This window comes from Micropterus dolomieu, linkage group LG19, assembly GCF_021292245.1.
Source record: "Micropterus dolomieu isolate WLL.071019.BEF.003 ecotype Adirondacks linkage group LG19, ASM2129224v1, whole genome shotgun sequence".
NCBI lineage: Eukaryota > Metazoa > Chordata > Actinopteri > Centrarchiformes > Centrarchidae > Micropterus > Micropterus dolomieu.
This window is the reverse complement of record NC_060168.1, coordinates 34,366,735-34,383,339: the sequence shown is the minus strand read 5'-3', so window position 1 is coordinate 34,383,339 and position 16,605 is coordinate 34,366,735. Positions and strand designations below refer to the sequence as shown.

General features: G+C 43.2%; 1 protein-coding gene across 1 annotated transcript in view; it reads right to left on the bottom strand.

Annotated features, from left to right (window-relative positions):
• Positions 1-16,605, bottom strand: part of mgat4b (alpha-1,3-mannosyl-glycoprotein 4-beta-N-acetylglucosaminyltransferase B) — a 155,174-nt gene that overhangs the window by 18,505 nt on the left and 120,064 nt on the right. Inside the window, exons 8-9 of the mRNA XM_046030013.1 lie at positions 8,047-8,177; positions 6,157-6,264 (exon numbers count right to left, since the gene is read on the bottom strand). Coding sequence (XP_045885969.1) covers positions 6,157-6,264; positions 8,047-8,177 — 239 coding nt within the window. The remainder of the gene's footprint in view (positions 1-6,156; positions 6,265-8,046; positions 8,178-16,605) is intronic.

Below are 16,605 nucleotides of genomic sequence, written 5' to 3'. Positions count from 1 at the left end.
GCACTCTACTCACTGCACTATTTGTCAACATGTCTATATTGATTTTGTTTATAGTGTGTATATTTGTGTTCTCTATACTGTAGCCTGTGTCTGATTTTATTATTGTATTATTTTTGTATGAGTAAGCACATCGTGAGCGATGTACAATCCAAAGTCAAATTCCTCGTATGTGCACACATACCTGGCAATAAAACTGATTCTGATATCAGAGTTATGTTCTGCTGTAAGTCTGTGTTGAGCTCCTCTGAAGAGTCAACAGGAATACTGCGATGACGCCACTGTGCAGTGACCAGAAAATGATATGAAGCGTCTGTGGCCTGCCAAGAGCCTTTGACACAGATTGGTATCACTGCCAGTCTCGCTCGCTGTCCTTGATGACTAATCCAGTTTCAGTTCAGAGCGGAGACACACAACAGATACTAGCAAGCAACAGAAACATGAGATCACTGTTGGTGTTATTCTGATGCACTTAAAGAGATACGTCTTCATTTTGAGATGTTCAGAAAACAACAGCATCCACGAGTGATCAAACCTCCCAACCTGAAAGAGTATTTTTCCAGAGATTAATCCCAGTAAATGTCCTTGAATTGAACATTTGATTTAAAGTAGTTGTTTGCGTTTAGTTTGGTTTTGGAAATAATTTTGATTGCATTTATAAAGTGTTTTTTTTAAACTGTCCAAACCAGAAAAATCTAATTTACACTTACAAAACAGGTCATTTTAATTGCAATTTAAGTGTTTGTGTGTGTGTCGGCTGGCTTAGTTAGGTTTGATAGGGGTTAATGTTAATGTCCTCATTTTCATTTCAGATAACTGTATAACATTTATTGAAGTTACAGCAGTTTCATTTTTGTTGGTCGTTTTCATTCATTAAATCCTTGCGCAAAGAAAATGCTCTACATGATGGTTACTCTCTAATTTGTTAATGCTACATCATCATAAACTTTGGCTTTATACAACAAGGCCCAAACAAAGAATCGCCGAATGCAAAATAGTTAGTAACCTGCGGTTAGCTCAGCACTGGCCATCTAACGTTAGCTTGCTTCAGCTACGACCTACGGGAGGTTAACTTTTCATTATGAAAAGATGAACGAGCGTTCGTTTACTCGCCAACCTTGTGGCGGTCGATTAACGGAATCATTTACGTCCCGCTGGCTGCCGTCATGTTAATTATTACCGTCGGCTGCAAACAGGTTACAGGTTTATTGTTGATGTAAAGTAACAGTTTAATTTGGTTATAACGTTACACTGGGTTTGAGAGTCTGGGGGACGTGTTGGCTTACAGTAGTTTATAAGCTGTGACTAGTAGCAGTGCACATTACATGGTTGTGCTCTGTAAGTTAAAAGCAGGTTACAGGTTTATTGTTGATGTAAAGTTACAGTTTTATATAGTTATAACGTTACACTGGGTTTGAGAGTCTGGGGGACGTGTTGGCTTACAGTAGTTTATAAGCTGTGACTAGTAGCAGTGCACATTACATGGTTGTGCTCTGTGAAAAACAGGTTACAGGTTTATTGTTGATGTAAAGTTACAGTTTAATTTGGTTATAACGTTACACTGGGTTTGAGAGTCTGGGGGACGTGTTGGCTTACAGTAGTTTATAAGCTGTGACTAGTAGCAGTGCACATTACATGGTTGTGCTCTGTAAGTTAAAAACAGGTTACAGGTTTATTGTTGATGTAAAGTTACAGTTTAATTTGGTTATAACGTTACACTGGGTTTGAGAGTCTGGGGGACGTGTTGGCTTACAGTAGTTTATAAGCTGTGACTAGTAGCAGTGCACATTACATGGTTGTGCTCTGTAAGTTAAAAGCAGGTTACAGGTTTATTGTTGATGTAAAGTTACAGTTTAATTTGGTTATAACAGTAGTTTATAAGCTGTGACTAGTTACAGAATCCCTTATAGCGCTGCAGTTTTAGATGCAGCCTGCACTGAATGCAGCAGGTGATACAGCGATCTGTAATCTTTGGTTTGCTGCTAAGTAATATCATATTAGCAGAAAGTGGATCACAGCTCACAGATCTGTGGCTTTTGTTGCTAAAAACATCTGCTTTAATAAAAGACACAAACGCAGAGCGCCTGCCCTGGCACTGTTTTGAGTGTGTGAGGTGTTCAAACACGCAGGAGACGGGGAAACTGAGATCTGTGTGGGCACATGAGACCCTCAGAAAGGGGAGACACCGCCGGTAGCACCACCAGCTGGCCCGCTTCTTCTTAATGATGGTCGGTTTAAGGCGTATTTTAGGGGATGAGTCGGGGCCAGAGCGCTCCTTCAAAAACCCGAGGCTCCCAGGGCGCATTAACAGCGCGCAGAACTCTCACTGCCCAATAGGCACTGCAAAAAACTGATCGCATCCGACCTTTGTAACCTGCGACCTGCTGGTGCCAGCTTCCTGTGACCTGCGCTCTGCTCTCGTGCCACTCTGATTATGGAGAACGCCGTATTGGAGATTCACCATCGCGGACTCACTTCCCTCTCAGCCACCATCTTCCCTGCCTGGCCTGCCCTCGCCCTTTCCTGACACCCCAAGCCACGCCCGAGGAGCTATTCCCCCAGCGTCAAGCCCGGCTCCACCTTACCTTTGTGTTCAATAAACTGTGTTAAAACCTTCTCTGAACCTTCCTGAACTTCTTGACTGCATCTGGGTTCTGAGCCAAGAAATCCCGGACACATGGACGTGGTATTGATCTTCTCATCTAACTCACCGCCAGAGTGTGAATTTGTATATTTCAACAAAATGTTGAATTCTTACTTAAAATCTTAAGTAAACTTAAAAATAGACAAACGCTTTAAAGATGACACCGCATTTCTTTATTTCAGGGGTTCCCCAGCATTTTCAGCTCGATACCCATGAGGGAAAGGGTTTGGAGTGAGGCAATAAACTCAGTGTGTCAGCTGGAGTTGGGAGTGGGGCAAGCGTATAAAGTAGGCAGTAATCAAAGTTGCAGAGTGTAATGTGATCCTGACAGGACAGGATCCAGGAACTCAGACTAGGTCGGGAATCTAGTTGACTGGATCCGGCACCTCATTTTGTCACTTTGAAAATCTGCAGTTTTGATATTGAAAAGGAGGAGAGCTCTAAGGCTGTCCCCGATTAAGGATTTACATAGTGGGATCAGAATTGTCAAGTCCTGCCTGTAGTCGACTGATAGCCGTGTGTTTTTGTGAGCTGCGATTGCGAGCGGGGGGGGGGGGGGAACACACGCTAGCTCTGCTTTAATCTTGAGAAGCTGCAGAGCTGCAGTCTCTATTCATTCAACTTACACTGTAAATTTCCAGCTACACTGAGGCCCACGCATGCTAACGGTTACGGTTACAATTTTGGATTTATTCACGCACTTTAGAAACATTTACTCAAAGTTTTATTCTTCAGCATTAAATGTTGAAATGTATATTGTAACAGGCTGCATATTAACTTATTGGGAGAAAACTGGTGGGTCTGTGTAAAATCAGACGCCGAGCACCCCCATATCGCCAAAATGGTGTAATCCTCGACTGTTAGATTGACCGTCGAATCAGGCTCTGCCCATCAAAGCATCGAATCTTCGACTATTCGGGGTCAGGCCTAGAGAGATCAATAGCCAGATAGACCACCTCACTGAGTGCGCTTTCACACCTGCCTCAGTTAGTCCGGTTGAATAGTACTGTAAGCCGCACTGTGTTTATGAAAATCTATTGATAACGTATACTTGTCAGCACGGGTATTTTCCCTGATTAATAGGTCAAAATCTGTTTAAAAAAAAGGAGGGCAAGTAGTACTGTCCATAAAACATGTGTGACAGCGATCCCACAGCATACTGTAGGCTAATAAGCCAAATTATTACTGTACACGCCCTGTTTTTACGTTATTATTCATACCAGGCTCTGCGGTCGGCCTGACATTACTAATCATGCTTATAATAAATTATCACTGTGTGAACTCTTTGCGATTCAGATCAGAAGTGTTAAAGTGCTGCATAAACGTCTGTCAGTCACCGGAGTTTGATTTCCCCACGTGGGTCCCGATGATGCAGGATGACAGTCGCCAAAGCTGTCCAATCAACAAGTTACCTGAACGTCTGCGTGACCTCATGGTTACTTCTCTGGATCGTTTGTGAAACTGCAGTGTGAACATGAACCGGACTACAGGTGTGAGAGCGCCCCCTCTCTGTGTCCCGGGAGCTCCTGATTCACAAATTAAGCACTGCACAGCTTTGTTAGGGATTCTAACTGGCGACCCAATAAAAACAGGGCTGTTATCTATTCTTCAACCTCCACTCCAGTTTCTCCCATTTAAGGCAAATCTCTTTAACCTAGTCACTCCAGACGAATAAAAACCACTTCCACTTTAATTCTTTCAATTTAACTTTGATTTTTAGAACTGAGTGCTGATTTTCTTACTAAACCACGCTGATCGTTTGAGGCTGGAGGGTAATAGCTGTGTTTAGCCTCCATCTCTACACGGCCCCATGCAGGCGGGCCTCTGTTGTTCAATCCCCACATAGAGGAGGCGCTCGTCCAGGACGACCGGATCAATAACCAATTGATCGGACCGGATTGCAGCAGCAGCGGGGCTGATTTCAATCGCTCCTAACACAGTAATCAGAGGCGAGCCGAGACGCCACCGCTGTGAGATACTGCAGTTTGTATCTGACGACTGCAGAGGCTTTTAATCTCTCCAGACTGAACTTCGACCGAACTTCACCCTCTTTCAAACTCACTTGGTTTATGGTTTTGTTCTGTTGTGCAGTTGTTTCCTGTTTTACTTTGGTAACTCTGTCCTTGTGTGTTTCCATTTGCTTTACTTCCTGTTTTATTTTGTAGTGTTCTGTTCTCTTGTGTCCTTGTCTAGCTTTGTTTCCTTGATTACCTGATATGTTTCAGCCTCCCTGCTCGTTTGCCTGTGTATATATTGTATTATATTGTTGTGTGACGTCCTTGAGTGTTCTGCGTAGCTTTGTTTCCAGTTTATTGGTCCGGATTACCTTTCTTTTGGATTCGGACTTTGCCTTGAGCTCTACGGAAGCCTGTGCAGTTAAGTTTCGTTAAAATAAATATTTCTGTTGAACTGAATCCTGCTGCCTGCACTCGGCCCTTCCCATGACAGCATCTAGCAACTACCACAGGGAGCATTTCAGAATAAGAGCGTTTTGCGTGCCGGATTTTGCCAACATGTTTAGATATTGTTGATGTGGTCATTATTGGTTGCTTTCTGAGCTTCTACTATGATTAAGTAGCTGCGTAGTTTCACTGTTTCTTTTTTGTCTGATTTAACTGTGTTTATTGTTGATGTACTATCGGAAGTCGGTACCGGGTATTTTATTTTGAAAACTGACGGGATTCTATGCCGTTTGACTTCCTGCCCGGTTCATCTGCTCTGTGCTTCTTGGACGCTTCTGGTGTGATCACAAACATTTAGTAGAGTGGCTGCGATCAGCTCCGGCAGCAGCGACGCAGACGGACTCAGTGGACTTTCAGAGCGAGTCTGTGGTCATGAAAACTTGGTTTAAATGACTTTGTAGCAGGTGGGCCCCGTGATGAAGCTCCGCCCCCCTCTGTGATGAGAGTCTAGCTCCGCCCCACCACATTCTAGTAGTTTATTTTCAACAACCACAACCTTTCTCTAACCTCAGCCACCCTGTCATCGAAGGATTGCTCACCAACATCAGCAGGTAAATAAAAACGATGAATTAGTTTTTACTCACATTAATATTTCTCAGAGCGTAGTGTTTGTCCTTTTTTATATTCCATGCATCGAGTACGACAGCACCTACATGTGTTTGCACATGTGAATGAAATGAATTTATTTTTCAAAATCTCTTTTCAAGGCTGCACTAACTCTCCCGTGGGCCTCAGCCGCTCCCAGGCCTGCTGTTCGTCAGGTAGTTAATGATAATTTATTTAATACCCAGCATGTGAGCAGGACATAGCCTGAAGACTGATTTTCCAAAAACAGAAAGGTTCTCTTTATTTTTAACTCATTCATCCATGTTGGACCAAGCAAAAGCATCAACATATTGCGTGTAATGTTCAAGTGAGCTGATGTGCCTTTAAATTAAATATGAAAAGTGACTAATCCATATAAATATCATTTTAATCTGCTGCTGGCTGACCTTCACTGTCAGGTGGCGTCATCGCCCTGTTGAATATTAAAGAGCCACACTCATGCGTTACCTTGAGTTTCTGTATTTTCCCAGCCAGAGAGGAGTGGGTGCCGACATGCTGGAAGAGAGACGGTTTAAAGCGGATCCTCAGGTTGGCTTTCTGCCTGTCACAGTGTTTCTGACGGAGAAACAAACGGGTACAATTACAAATTCTTTCGTTTTAAAATACCTCCCTTCAACAGCGTCTGAAGAAACCATGAAGTAACCAACACAAAAAAAACCCATCCCAGCAGAACACGTTAAAGGGTCATTTCTGTATCTTTAACCACATTTAGGAAACAGGTTAAAAGATCCCGAAATTGCCCTTTAAATGTATGTTAGACAGCTTTACTGTCACGGTCTTAGGGTTTCTGGTGTTTTGGGAGTTTGATGTTGTCGCTTTCCTGTCCTTGTGTTTCCAGGTTGATTGTTGGCACCTGCCCTAATGTGTTTCACCTGTTTCGGCCTTAACCTCCTGCCATTCCTGTAAAAGTCATGCAGAACGCCTCTTCAGGGCAGATCCAAAGTAAACTGAATGCAGTTCTTGAACCATCTGGAGTATCTGCCTGGTTTTGGGCTTCTCTGAAAGAAACACTCTGTAGTGTTTAACCCAAAAGTCAGAATGACTGGAAGAGCTACTGGAAGTGATTAATATCAGTTTAAACAAACTAAAACTAATATACTTTTTGTTTCTGCTTGAAAATGCCTGCAGACAGCAGCAGAAAGCCTTACCTAGTCCAAGTTTAAACTTCACACCAGTACCATGAAACACAACTCTTTTCCACAGGTTTTTCTGAGCGTCTGTCTCAGCGTGTTTTTTCTAAAACAGCCCCGCCCCTTGGCGGCAGGCGGCTGCTGCTGCGTCGCTCCGTATCAGCCGGCAGCTCGACGCAGACGTGTTTCTGCTGGTAGATCATGAACTTCCTCCTTAAAGCTGGATGTCGTTATTTGCAGAATCTTATTGGCTACAGAAAGTGCCAGTCATCGGCACAGCTGGTTGCAATTAGCTCGGCCTGCCCGGGAAATAACAGGGGCCGGCCCTTCCTCACAGCGCGGGCTCTCATTGGCTGCTGGAGGCTGTGAAAGGGACATGTGAGCTCCTGTTGGTCGGATCAGCTGTCGGTCGAAAGGTCAGAGTTCAGCGGCTAATCTGAATACAAGCTATCGTAGCTGTTTACATTCAAATCAGAGTTATTCTGGTTATAATGACGTACGACATGCCGACAAACATGAAGCGATGCGGCAGCCGTCCCTGGGGATTTACTGATGGAACAATGTGTTTTGGACTAAATGTGGGCGGCCCGCTGGAACGTTAAGAGGTTCTCAATTCAGATTGTTTTTCCCCAGATCTGATTTTTTTGTTTGACAGCTGACGTAATATTTTAAATGTGGCCCATATCAGACTCCAGTGTGTCTGTCCGCATGTGCAGAAGAATCACAGGACGTCACGCAGCAGCAGCTGTCGTGCAGAAGTAAATAAGGAGCAACAGAGGTTAGCTCCAGTTAGCTCCTACTTGCTAACCCTCCCAATTTTATGGGAGTCTCTCTCTCTCTCTCTCTCTCTCTCTGAAGATAGCGAGGTAGAGGAGGAAGAGAGCCATACACGTTACTCTACACGATCCGATCTGTATCGGATTTGGACCACATATGGAAGTGGCCCAATTCCGAACTGGAAAAGATCAGATTCCATGTGACCTGTTCACGCTGTTTCTGCAGTGTCTCCCCAGCGTTTTAGTGTCTGGTGCTTTTCTCCGGTGAACACGATAAATACCACTCAGCTTCTAGAGGAACACAGGATCCATTAATCAGACGGCTGGTGGTCCGTATCTTCACTCTTGTCTCTTTTCTTGAACAAGGCACTGATCCACAGATTTGAGCAGGTGTGAGGGGGGAATGTAAGAATTTAAGAGGAGCTACTCACCGCATCCTTCTCTGGATTGCACACCTTGACCCACATGATGTGGTCCAGCAGCCAGTCGATGGGTTTGTCTTTGTAGAACATCAGCATGAACTCCACGATGAGCGACAGGTCCAGAGACTTAAACATCTTACCTGTCAGAGAAGAAGAGAGTTCAGTTCAGTCAGTTTCCCCCGGTCAGGTGGATCTACCTCTCTGACAAAACTGACAAATTCAAATTACACACAAAAGCAACTCAGCCCAAATCCTGTGAGCGTCGCTGCTGCACCCAGAAACTTCTAAACTTATCAACCTCTCAAAGTAATTTTCTTTGTCAGAATAAAGTTAATAGATGCAATGATGGATTTGAGCATATGCACAAGGAGAGTTTAGGTTCGCCTAAAGAAAAAACTGTTATTACATGCCTTTAATCAGAATATCATATCTGAACAGCAATTCAGCTAATCGGTCATCTGTGAGGTTTTGTGGTGAAACTGACAACAACTATGAGCTCATCAATCAATAATACAGGTGAAAATTGATTTACTCAAAGTTACTTTTAACTCAAATCAAACCTCTGACTCCGCAGGGGTCGAGGGTCAGCGACTAGAACGTGAATTATTTACGAAAGCAGCCTAATGAACAACTACCAACTGTCGTGGAAATTATCATGCAGGTCAGGGATTAAGCAAAGAATTGAGTAACAACCAGCCGTTGTCTTTGAAGGATTTATTAACAAAAGAGAATAAACAGAGAAGTACTAGAACACATGTACAGCTGGTCCAGAGACCTGCTGCCCGGGGCGGCTTCGGGCGTCTGGCCCCGAGCAAAGGGACGCATCATCATTTACACAGTCCAGGTTTCTGTGTTTTGGGAAACAGAGATCCTCTCCAGGCCTTGAAGGAACATTCAAGGAGAGGAACAACAAGCTCTGACCTGAACCCCAGTAAATGTGGACGGACTAATAGAAAAGGGAAAGGTTAAGGATAAAATAAGACATAACAATAATAGTAATAATAATAAAAGTAAAAGATCATACATAAAAGATTAAATGTAAGAGGACACAATCTTCTGCAGTAACACCAACCGAATGTGACTGATCGCCATAATAACCCACGGGGAGGAACATCAAGCGGCAGCCATAGGTGTCACTGGTGTCACTGGTGTCACTGGGGACGCTGGGGTCCACTTTTAGAAATGGCTGATTTTGTCCCCATCACTATTTTGAAGCATACTTTGTTAAAAAACATTCTAGAAAGGTTTCTTTGAACATTAAGAAAACAGGCAGTGCAATTAAAGAGATAGAAGAAAAAAATGTGCGTCGTCCAAAAAAAGGAACTTGATTCTAAAATGACCCAAAAACGTGCAGCAGCAGTAACTTTAACAACCTCTTGACAAAGTTTCTTTTTGGCCAAGTTTTCCGTTGTCTCCCTGTGAACATGACCAAGAGGAAGGGAGACTAAATCCTGCCTCAGCAGGACGATACTGCAGGAGAAACAGATCTGAAAGCAGCGCAGAATGACTGAGAGCTGTTAAATTACACCTGCCACCTGTCTTTCCTTATGAATAAATAACATTTCCACCATAAATTGGTGCAGAAACTTTCACCAGAATGCAGGAAATGAGGTGTTTAATGATCAAAATGTCCCCCCCGCTCATATATCTCAGCATTGAGTATATATATATTAACTGATTAGATCTTTTCGTCTCGTTCTTGTGAACCTAATAGTGTGTATCGTGGTTTCTCTTCACAGCCCTAATCTGAGCGCCTATGTCCCCGCCACTTTTCAACACAAAGTGACGCCCTCAGTGGCAGCTCATATTGATTAGCAGGACATCGATATGTTGACTGAAAATAAGATATACCGATCGGTTTGTGTGCAAGCGTCTGATCGGCCCCCTCAGACACGAAGCCACTGAGCTGGGACTGTGATTCCAACTCTCTGGGATCTAAAGTGAGCATAATTTACACAAAGATTTGGTGTGAGGGTTATGACTAGGGTAAAGGGCTGAGGAATGTACCTCAGATCAATAGTTCAGAGGTCGCAGCAACCAGAAAACACCGTGGAATTAAATTCTGCTAACTTTCAGTGTAATGCTTTCATTTCATGCAAATCAGTCTGGCGGCTCGCTTTCTATTTTGTGTCTCTCAGTAAATCTGAACAAATAGATCAAGATCTATACAGATAATAATACTGTCTTTGTTTAATCTTCTGCATCAGTTCAGATCTTTGTTTTACTGCATTACGTATGTTCGTACGCTCTTGTGGATCTTGTTGCTGTAAAAAAACATTTTTTTCCAGACTACAATTCCCATGAGCCTTAGCTGCTGTTACACATATTCAGTTTACAATAACAACAAATGTCATGATTAAAAGCTGCAGACGCTTGAAATAAAATAAGTAAGTAAACTTTACAGCAAAATCAACATTGACAGAATGACGATAAAATGACAAGCCGAGCCACACGAAGAAGTGAGCTAATAAATGACAGTACATCATAATAATTATCAAAGAATGAGATGTCTTCCAACGCAACACTTGCTCTGCAGGAAGCCTCCAGACGCCTGAACTATCTTCAGCTCTCCGTCCGGCTCTTTCTGTTCGGACTCAGAGTCGGGTTGAGCCGAGGAAACGTTCTCTGGGAATTAAAGGTCAAATGAACAGAGCGTCTCGCTGGACCCAAACAATGACGGGGGCGAATTGAAAGGCCACCAGAGAGCCGAGCCCTGCTCCTGCCCCGTCTGGTCCGCCCTGATCCGTTTGGACATTCCAGCCTCTGAAGGGCCGGATGTGCGACTACAAAACAGAATAAAAAAAAATAACCCCGCAGACGTAAACGAGGCCGGACTGAAGCTAAACTTAGCAAAATGCAAAACTCAAATCTGAGCAGTTGAATTACAGAGCGGCCCGCAGCGCTGCAGCTCTCTCCTCCGTCTGACTTAATTCAGTGAGTCAGCTTCACCCTGATGAATTTATTACAGCAGCCGCTGCTCGCAGGCGACTCGGGGTCGGAGAGGATTCGTAAGGTCAGGAACGAGGACCGGGGGGGCCGGGAGGAGGAGAAAAGACGACGGACTAAAGAAGCACAACGAGACGAGACTCCTGCTGAGCTCCACCTCTCTTTAAATCACCCCCCCTCTCTCTCTCTGTTTCTGTACCTCTCTCTATCATCTCTCCATCAAATCCAATTTCAAACGAGCCCGGCTGGCAGAGCGAGAGGCTTTGAGATAAAGACAACAACTGGATATTGTAACGGTGGGGGGGTGTTGTGCAGTTCAGATTGATTGAGAAAACTGACAAACACAATATTAGAAAGATAGAGTGAGTATTGAGCTGCAGCTCGGTATTGATTGGATGAGAGGAGTCGTAGGATAATGACTGAACTCACATCTTCAGTGGGCTGCAGGAAGAGCTTTAAAGTCCATTTATTCATAAAGTACATTTTAAAACAGCCACTATTGTACAAAGTAATGCAATTAAAACAACAACAAAACAGCAATCAGATAAAAAAAGAAGAAACATCCAGCAATAATAAAACAACTGGAACAGATAAGCATGAATAACCCGAGACTGACTCCAACGCCAAATTCTAAAAAAACGTTTTAAGACGAGACTTGAAAGATGATGGGCTGAATGTGGGAACTTTATTCCAAAGTCTACCCACAACCGAAAAGGCACGATATCCTTTTGTTTTCAGTGGAGCTGCTGGAAGAAAGAAGCTGGAAGAGTAATCCAGCATCACAGTACACAACGCAGTCTGCTCAGCTGCCTGAATGAGCCTTTCGTGGAAGCTCCTTTTATCCCCAATCATGACACTCACCTGTTTCCAGGTAACCTGTTCACCTGGACGTTCCAAACAGCTGTTTTTTCAGCAGTCCTCAACTTTCCCGGTCTTTTGTTGCCGCTGTCCCAGCTTTATGGAACGTGTTGCAGGCATCAAATTCAAAGTGAGTGAAAAACAATAAAGTTTATCAGTTTGAACATTAAATATCTTTGTGGTGTATTAAATTGAATATATGTTGAAAAGGATTTGCAAATGAATGTATTCTGGTTTTATTTATGTTTTACGTCCCAACTTCATTGGAACTGGGGTTGTTCTTCGGTCTTATTCTCATTAAGTTGGAGGAAGTTTTCGGTGGATATTATCATGGGCAAAGATGGATTTCAAGGATTTAGCAGTACAGGGTAATTCCTCTATTTTTAAATGGCTAGTAGCTTCAGAAATATTTGAATCTGTGCAGCAGACGGCTTCACCCAGCAGCTGAACTCTCGTGTGTCGAGTCCTGCCCTCCGCTCTGACCGGCTAACCTTAACCAACACTTACCTACAGAGCAGTAGTGAAAAGTAACGCTTACACCAGGTGTCTGACAGCGTCCTGGAAAGGATCCCTACGAGGGACTCTAACAGGAAACCGAAGTCTCGCTTGAGGACAGTTCTCGCTCTGAAATCTCGTGAGAGGCGAGTTGTTGCGGGAAGTTGTTACGGCAGAAGATTTCTTACCTTTAATCTTTTATGCATGATCTTTTACTATGATTGTTATGTCTTAGAGACATAAACTTTCCTTCTCCTATACTCCTTATGTTAGTCCGTCCACATTGTTTTCCTCTCTTGTTGTTCCTCTCCTTGAATGTTCCTTCAAGGCCTGGAGAGGATCTCTGTTTCCCAAAACACAGAAACCTGGACTGTGTAAATGATGATGCGTCCCTTTGCTCGGGGCCAGACGCCCGAAGCCGCCCCGGGCAGCAGGTCTCTGGACCAGCTGTACATGTGTTCTAGTACTTCTCTGTTTATTCTCTTTTGTTAATAAATCCTTCAAAGACAACGGCTGGTTGTTACTCAATTCTTTGCTTAATCCCTCACCTGCATGATAATTTCCACGACAGAAGACGCTGGTGGAAACAGGGAGAGCAGTTTGTTGTGTTTGTGGAGGAGCTGCTAGCAAGGCTTTATTTCCTAATGTTTCTCCAACACAACAAACTCCTCTCTCCAGCTGTGACTCACGTTTCCACCGCCGTCTTCCTGCAGCAGCTCGCCCCGAAGGAATACGCTGCCGGCTGAAGCATCTACTGCACAGATTCAAAACTAACTAACGGAAATTACTCTTTAAAGCTGAAGATGTGAGTTTGGTCATTATCCTACAATTCCTCCCAATCAATGCTGACTTTAAATATTGTGTTTGTTTGTTGTTTTCTCAGTGACTCTGAATTGTCTCCCCCCCGTTACAATATCTATTTGTTGTCTTTATCGCAAAGCCTCTCGCTCTGCCTGCCGAACAAAATACCGAAATGACCCTTACAGATGATTTAGTGTGAAAACACGAGGTGAACTCTCAGAGCTGTTGGTCTTTTTAAACGTTCTCTTTGTGTGTCTGCAGCTCTGACTTCATCAGAAGGAAACAGGAGAGCTGGAACAGGAAACAGGAGAGGAACCCGTTCAGAGGAGACAGACAAGATGTCTGGCGCCTCATGAGAGAGACTGTGAGTGTGCTCTCGTATTTCTGTCTGTGAGAGGACATTTTGTCTGGTCCTCACTTCTTCAAAGGGCCGAGTTTGAATGTCCAAAGGATGCGACTGCGTCTCTTTTTTAGTGTGTCGATGTGAGACTGTCCTCTGGGGAAGACTACATGTATCTGGAGTGAGCGGCATGGGGAAGGAGGGCTGGTCCCCCTCCAGTGGTGCAAAGTAAATTTTCCTTACATTTGTACTTAAAGGGTATTTTCCGTATTTTTAATCCATATATGTTGGTGTTGAAATGACTAGTAGGTCGAATGTTCGGCCACTGAAATAAATCAGCCTGAAATAGCAAAAAAAAGCACTTTCGGTGTTCGGTCTAATAAGACAATTACGAACAGTCCCGTTGCCGTGTCGGCAGCGTGGAAGCATTTTAAAGAGTCTGAGCTGTTTGCAGACGCTGTTCTGCTGAACTGTCTCCAGCACATCCGCTCCATCTGTGGCTGACTTCGTCTGTGAGAAGGAGATTAAACTAGCCGCACCTACATTCGGAGTGCACACATATTCCAGCCTTTACGGTAAGTGAAGCGGCCCAGAGCGAGCTGACAGGCAGGTTAGAGACTTTATCCTGTCACTTTGTCTCTTTAGTATGAAGAGAGGCTGTGAAGTCTTCATGTTACAACATTATTTATCAATCCGGGTCGGACTGGATGGATTTAGCGCGAGGAGGAAACACACGAGACAACGTCCGGTTTTCAAAATAAGGCGAAAATTGGTTGAAAGTTTTCAAAATTGGCAAATTTTTTCATTATATTTGGTTTCAGTCCCGGACAAGAATTTTGTTTTCGGTGCATCCCTACTAGTAGGTAGAAACAGTTTTGAGTCTGTGCAGTAAAAGCTTCAGCTGAACCGGCTGCAGCGGCTGGAACGTATTCTATCTTGGCGAGAGACTTGAGTATTTCCATTTAACAACCCTCACTACTTCTGCTCCGCTACATCTCGAATGTTTACATGACAATGTAAAAACCTAACTACCCAACAGAACATATAAAATCTACTAGTCAGTTAGTCGGTCAGCTGTTTGCCCTCAGCCATCTTTATGATTCAAGTCTATTTTAGCCTGAAATTCACTTGGGAATGTTTATAAATTTTAATTTTGCACAACTTACATAAAATGGATGTTTTTCATTTCAACAGCAAAACTAGTTTTTCATATTTGTTTCCGCTCTTCTCTGAAGCAGCAGAAGGAATCCCGCCTTTTATATTGCACACATTTATAATACAGATGCAGAATAAAGATGAGACAGGGAGCCAGTGAGACGGGACAAAGTACTTGTTCCTGCATCCATCAGAGGTGAAGTAAAAACATATTTTCAAGCTGCGGTGAACCTGCAAACTTACAGGAAAACAATCAAAAACCCAGTTTGAACTGCAGCCTCAAAACAGTGCAGCTACATGATGCATGATGTTAGACATGAGCGGTTAGTTCTGGTTCTGGTTCAGGTTCTGGTTCAGGTTCTGGTTCAGGTGTGTAATCTCTGTTTCTGCCTTTAGCGACATCATCAGGAACACTGAGCAGGTCAAAGATCACGGCAGCAAGAACACATGTCACCTTATATTATATTTTGCCTCCCGTGCTTTGCGACAGAAACACCGTCATCGGAAAAGAACGATGTGGAGTAGATTTGGAGTAAAGAGCAGAGCGGACCACGAGGCCATCCGCCGAGTCAGATCAGACTGGGCCCGGCATCGCCCTGAGGAGAGGAAAGAGAGGCGGGACTCACGGATGCTCCTAAAGGTCCGGTTTCCCACTAATCACACCCATATGTAAATAAAATGAAGAGACATTTTAATGTTACCATATTCGCGTGTAGCTTGAAGGGACTACAAACTTTCAATCGATTGTACAACCTTGTGTTGTATAATGATAAACTGCCGTGATTCTAAATTATACTACCGTAAAACTTCAGTTAACAGCCGCCTGCTGCGGGAACACATTCGGACTAATAAACGCATAACTTCTCTCATCCTGCAGCCTGCTGTTTTCCTTACGTTGCTACCTTCAGTGTGTTTAATATTATTTGATCATTTTTCTACAAGTAATATTCATACTGTTTCATAGTAGCCTGTTTCTCTTTTTTGCAAAAGGATTTTAAAGGCCTGTCCCAAATGTAGCCCGGGTCAATTCACTGGTTTTATTACTGTTGTATTGCATTATATACTATATGATGTCCATATATATTATATTATTTGGTTGAGACAGTACTGCAGTATTAGGGGAACACTGGTCGTGGGTACTGTGCGTACTGTGCGTACGGTTTACCTTGTAATATTAAAGTTTAATAGTACTTGAATAGTTTTTATTTTTATTTCTATTCTATTATTTCTTTTTTACTTTACCCTATCTATCTGTACATTTCTGTCTTTGTGCTGCTGCAACACCTGCATCTGATCTGTGGATCAATCAAGGATCCTCTTCTCTCTCAAACTTCAGAAGCAAAATGGGATTAAAACCTCTCAGGTCTCCTGTTGCTGCTTTATGAATCATGTTAAGAGGCTGATGACAGTTTTCTGGCGCTTTAAATGTATTTTATGAGGCGTGTGTTTTGTCCAGATTTCATCATCACTGTTTCTTTTCAGTGTGAAGCGTTTTTTTAATTCAAACCACAACATGAAAGTTAAGTATTATCACAGTTATTATCTACATTATTATTTTATTGTCACATTGACTTGATGTCGGAGCCTCTTTAAAAAGAACAAAGACTGTGGGATGAAGGGGCGAACCGACCCACACGCCTCCATTAACTTCACTGTCACAATACCCACAATGCAACGGTTTCATCAGCCTCACACAGCGGGGGAATCACAAAACAGAAATAGGGATTTATTTTCCAGCTGTAAAATGTTTTCTGCTCTGCACGTGTGATTCTTTAACAATCAAATTCTCCAGTTAAGCCAATAAATAAAAATCAGATTGGATTCCTCTGCGATGAGCGAGTGTGCGGCCCTGAGGGTTTCAGCAGCCGGCAGAATATAACACACATAATGACATAATTGATTGTTTTCTCCACTGCAGTTAGTCAAATCAATAATTCACACTTAAAATGTTTAATTTCTTTTGATGGAGGAAG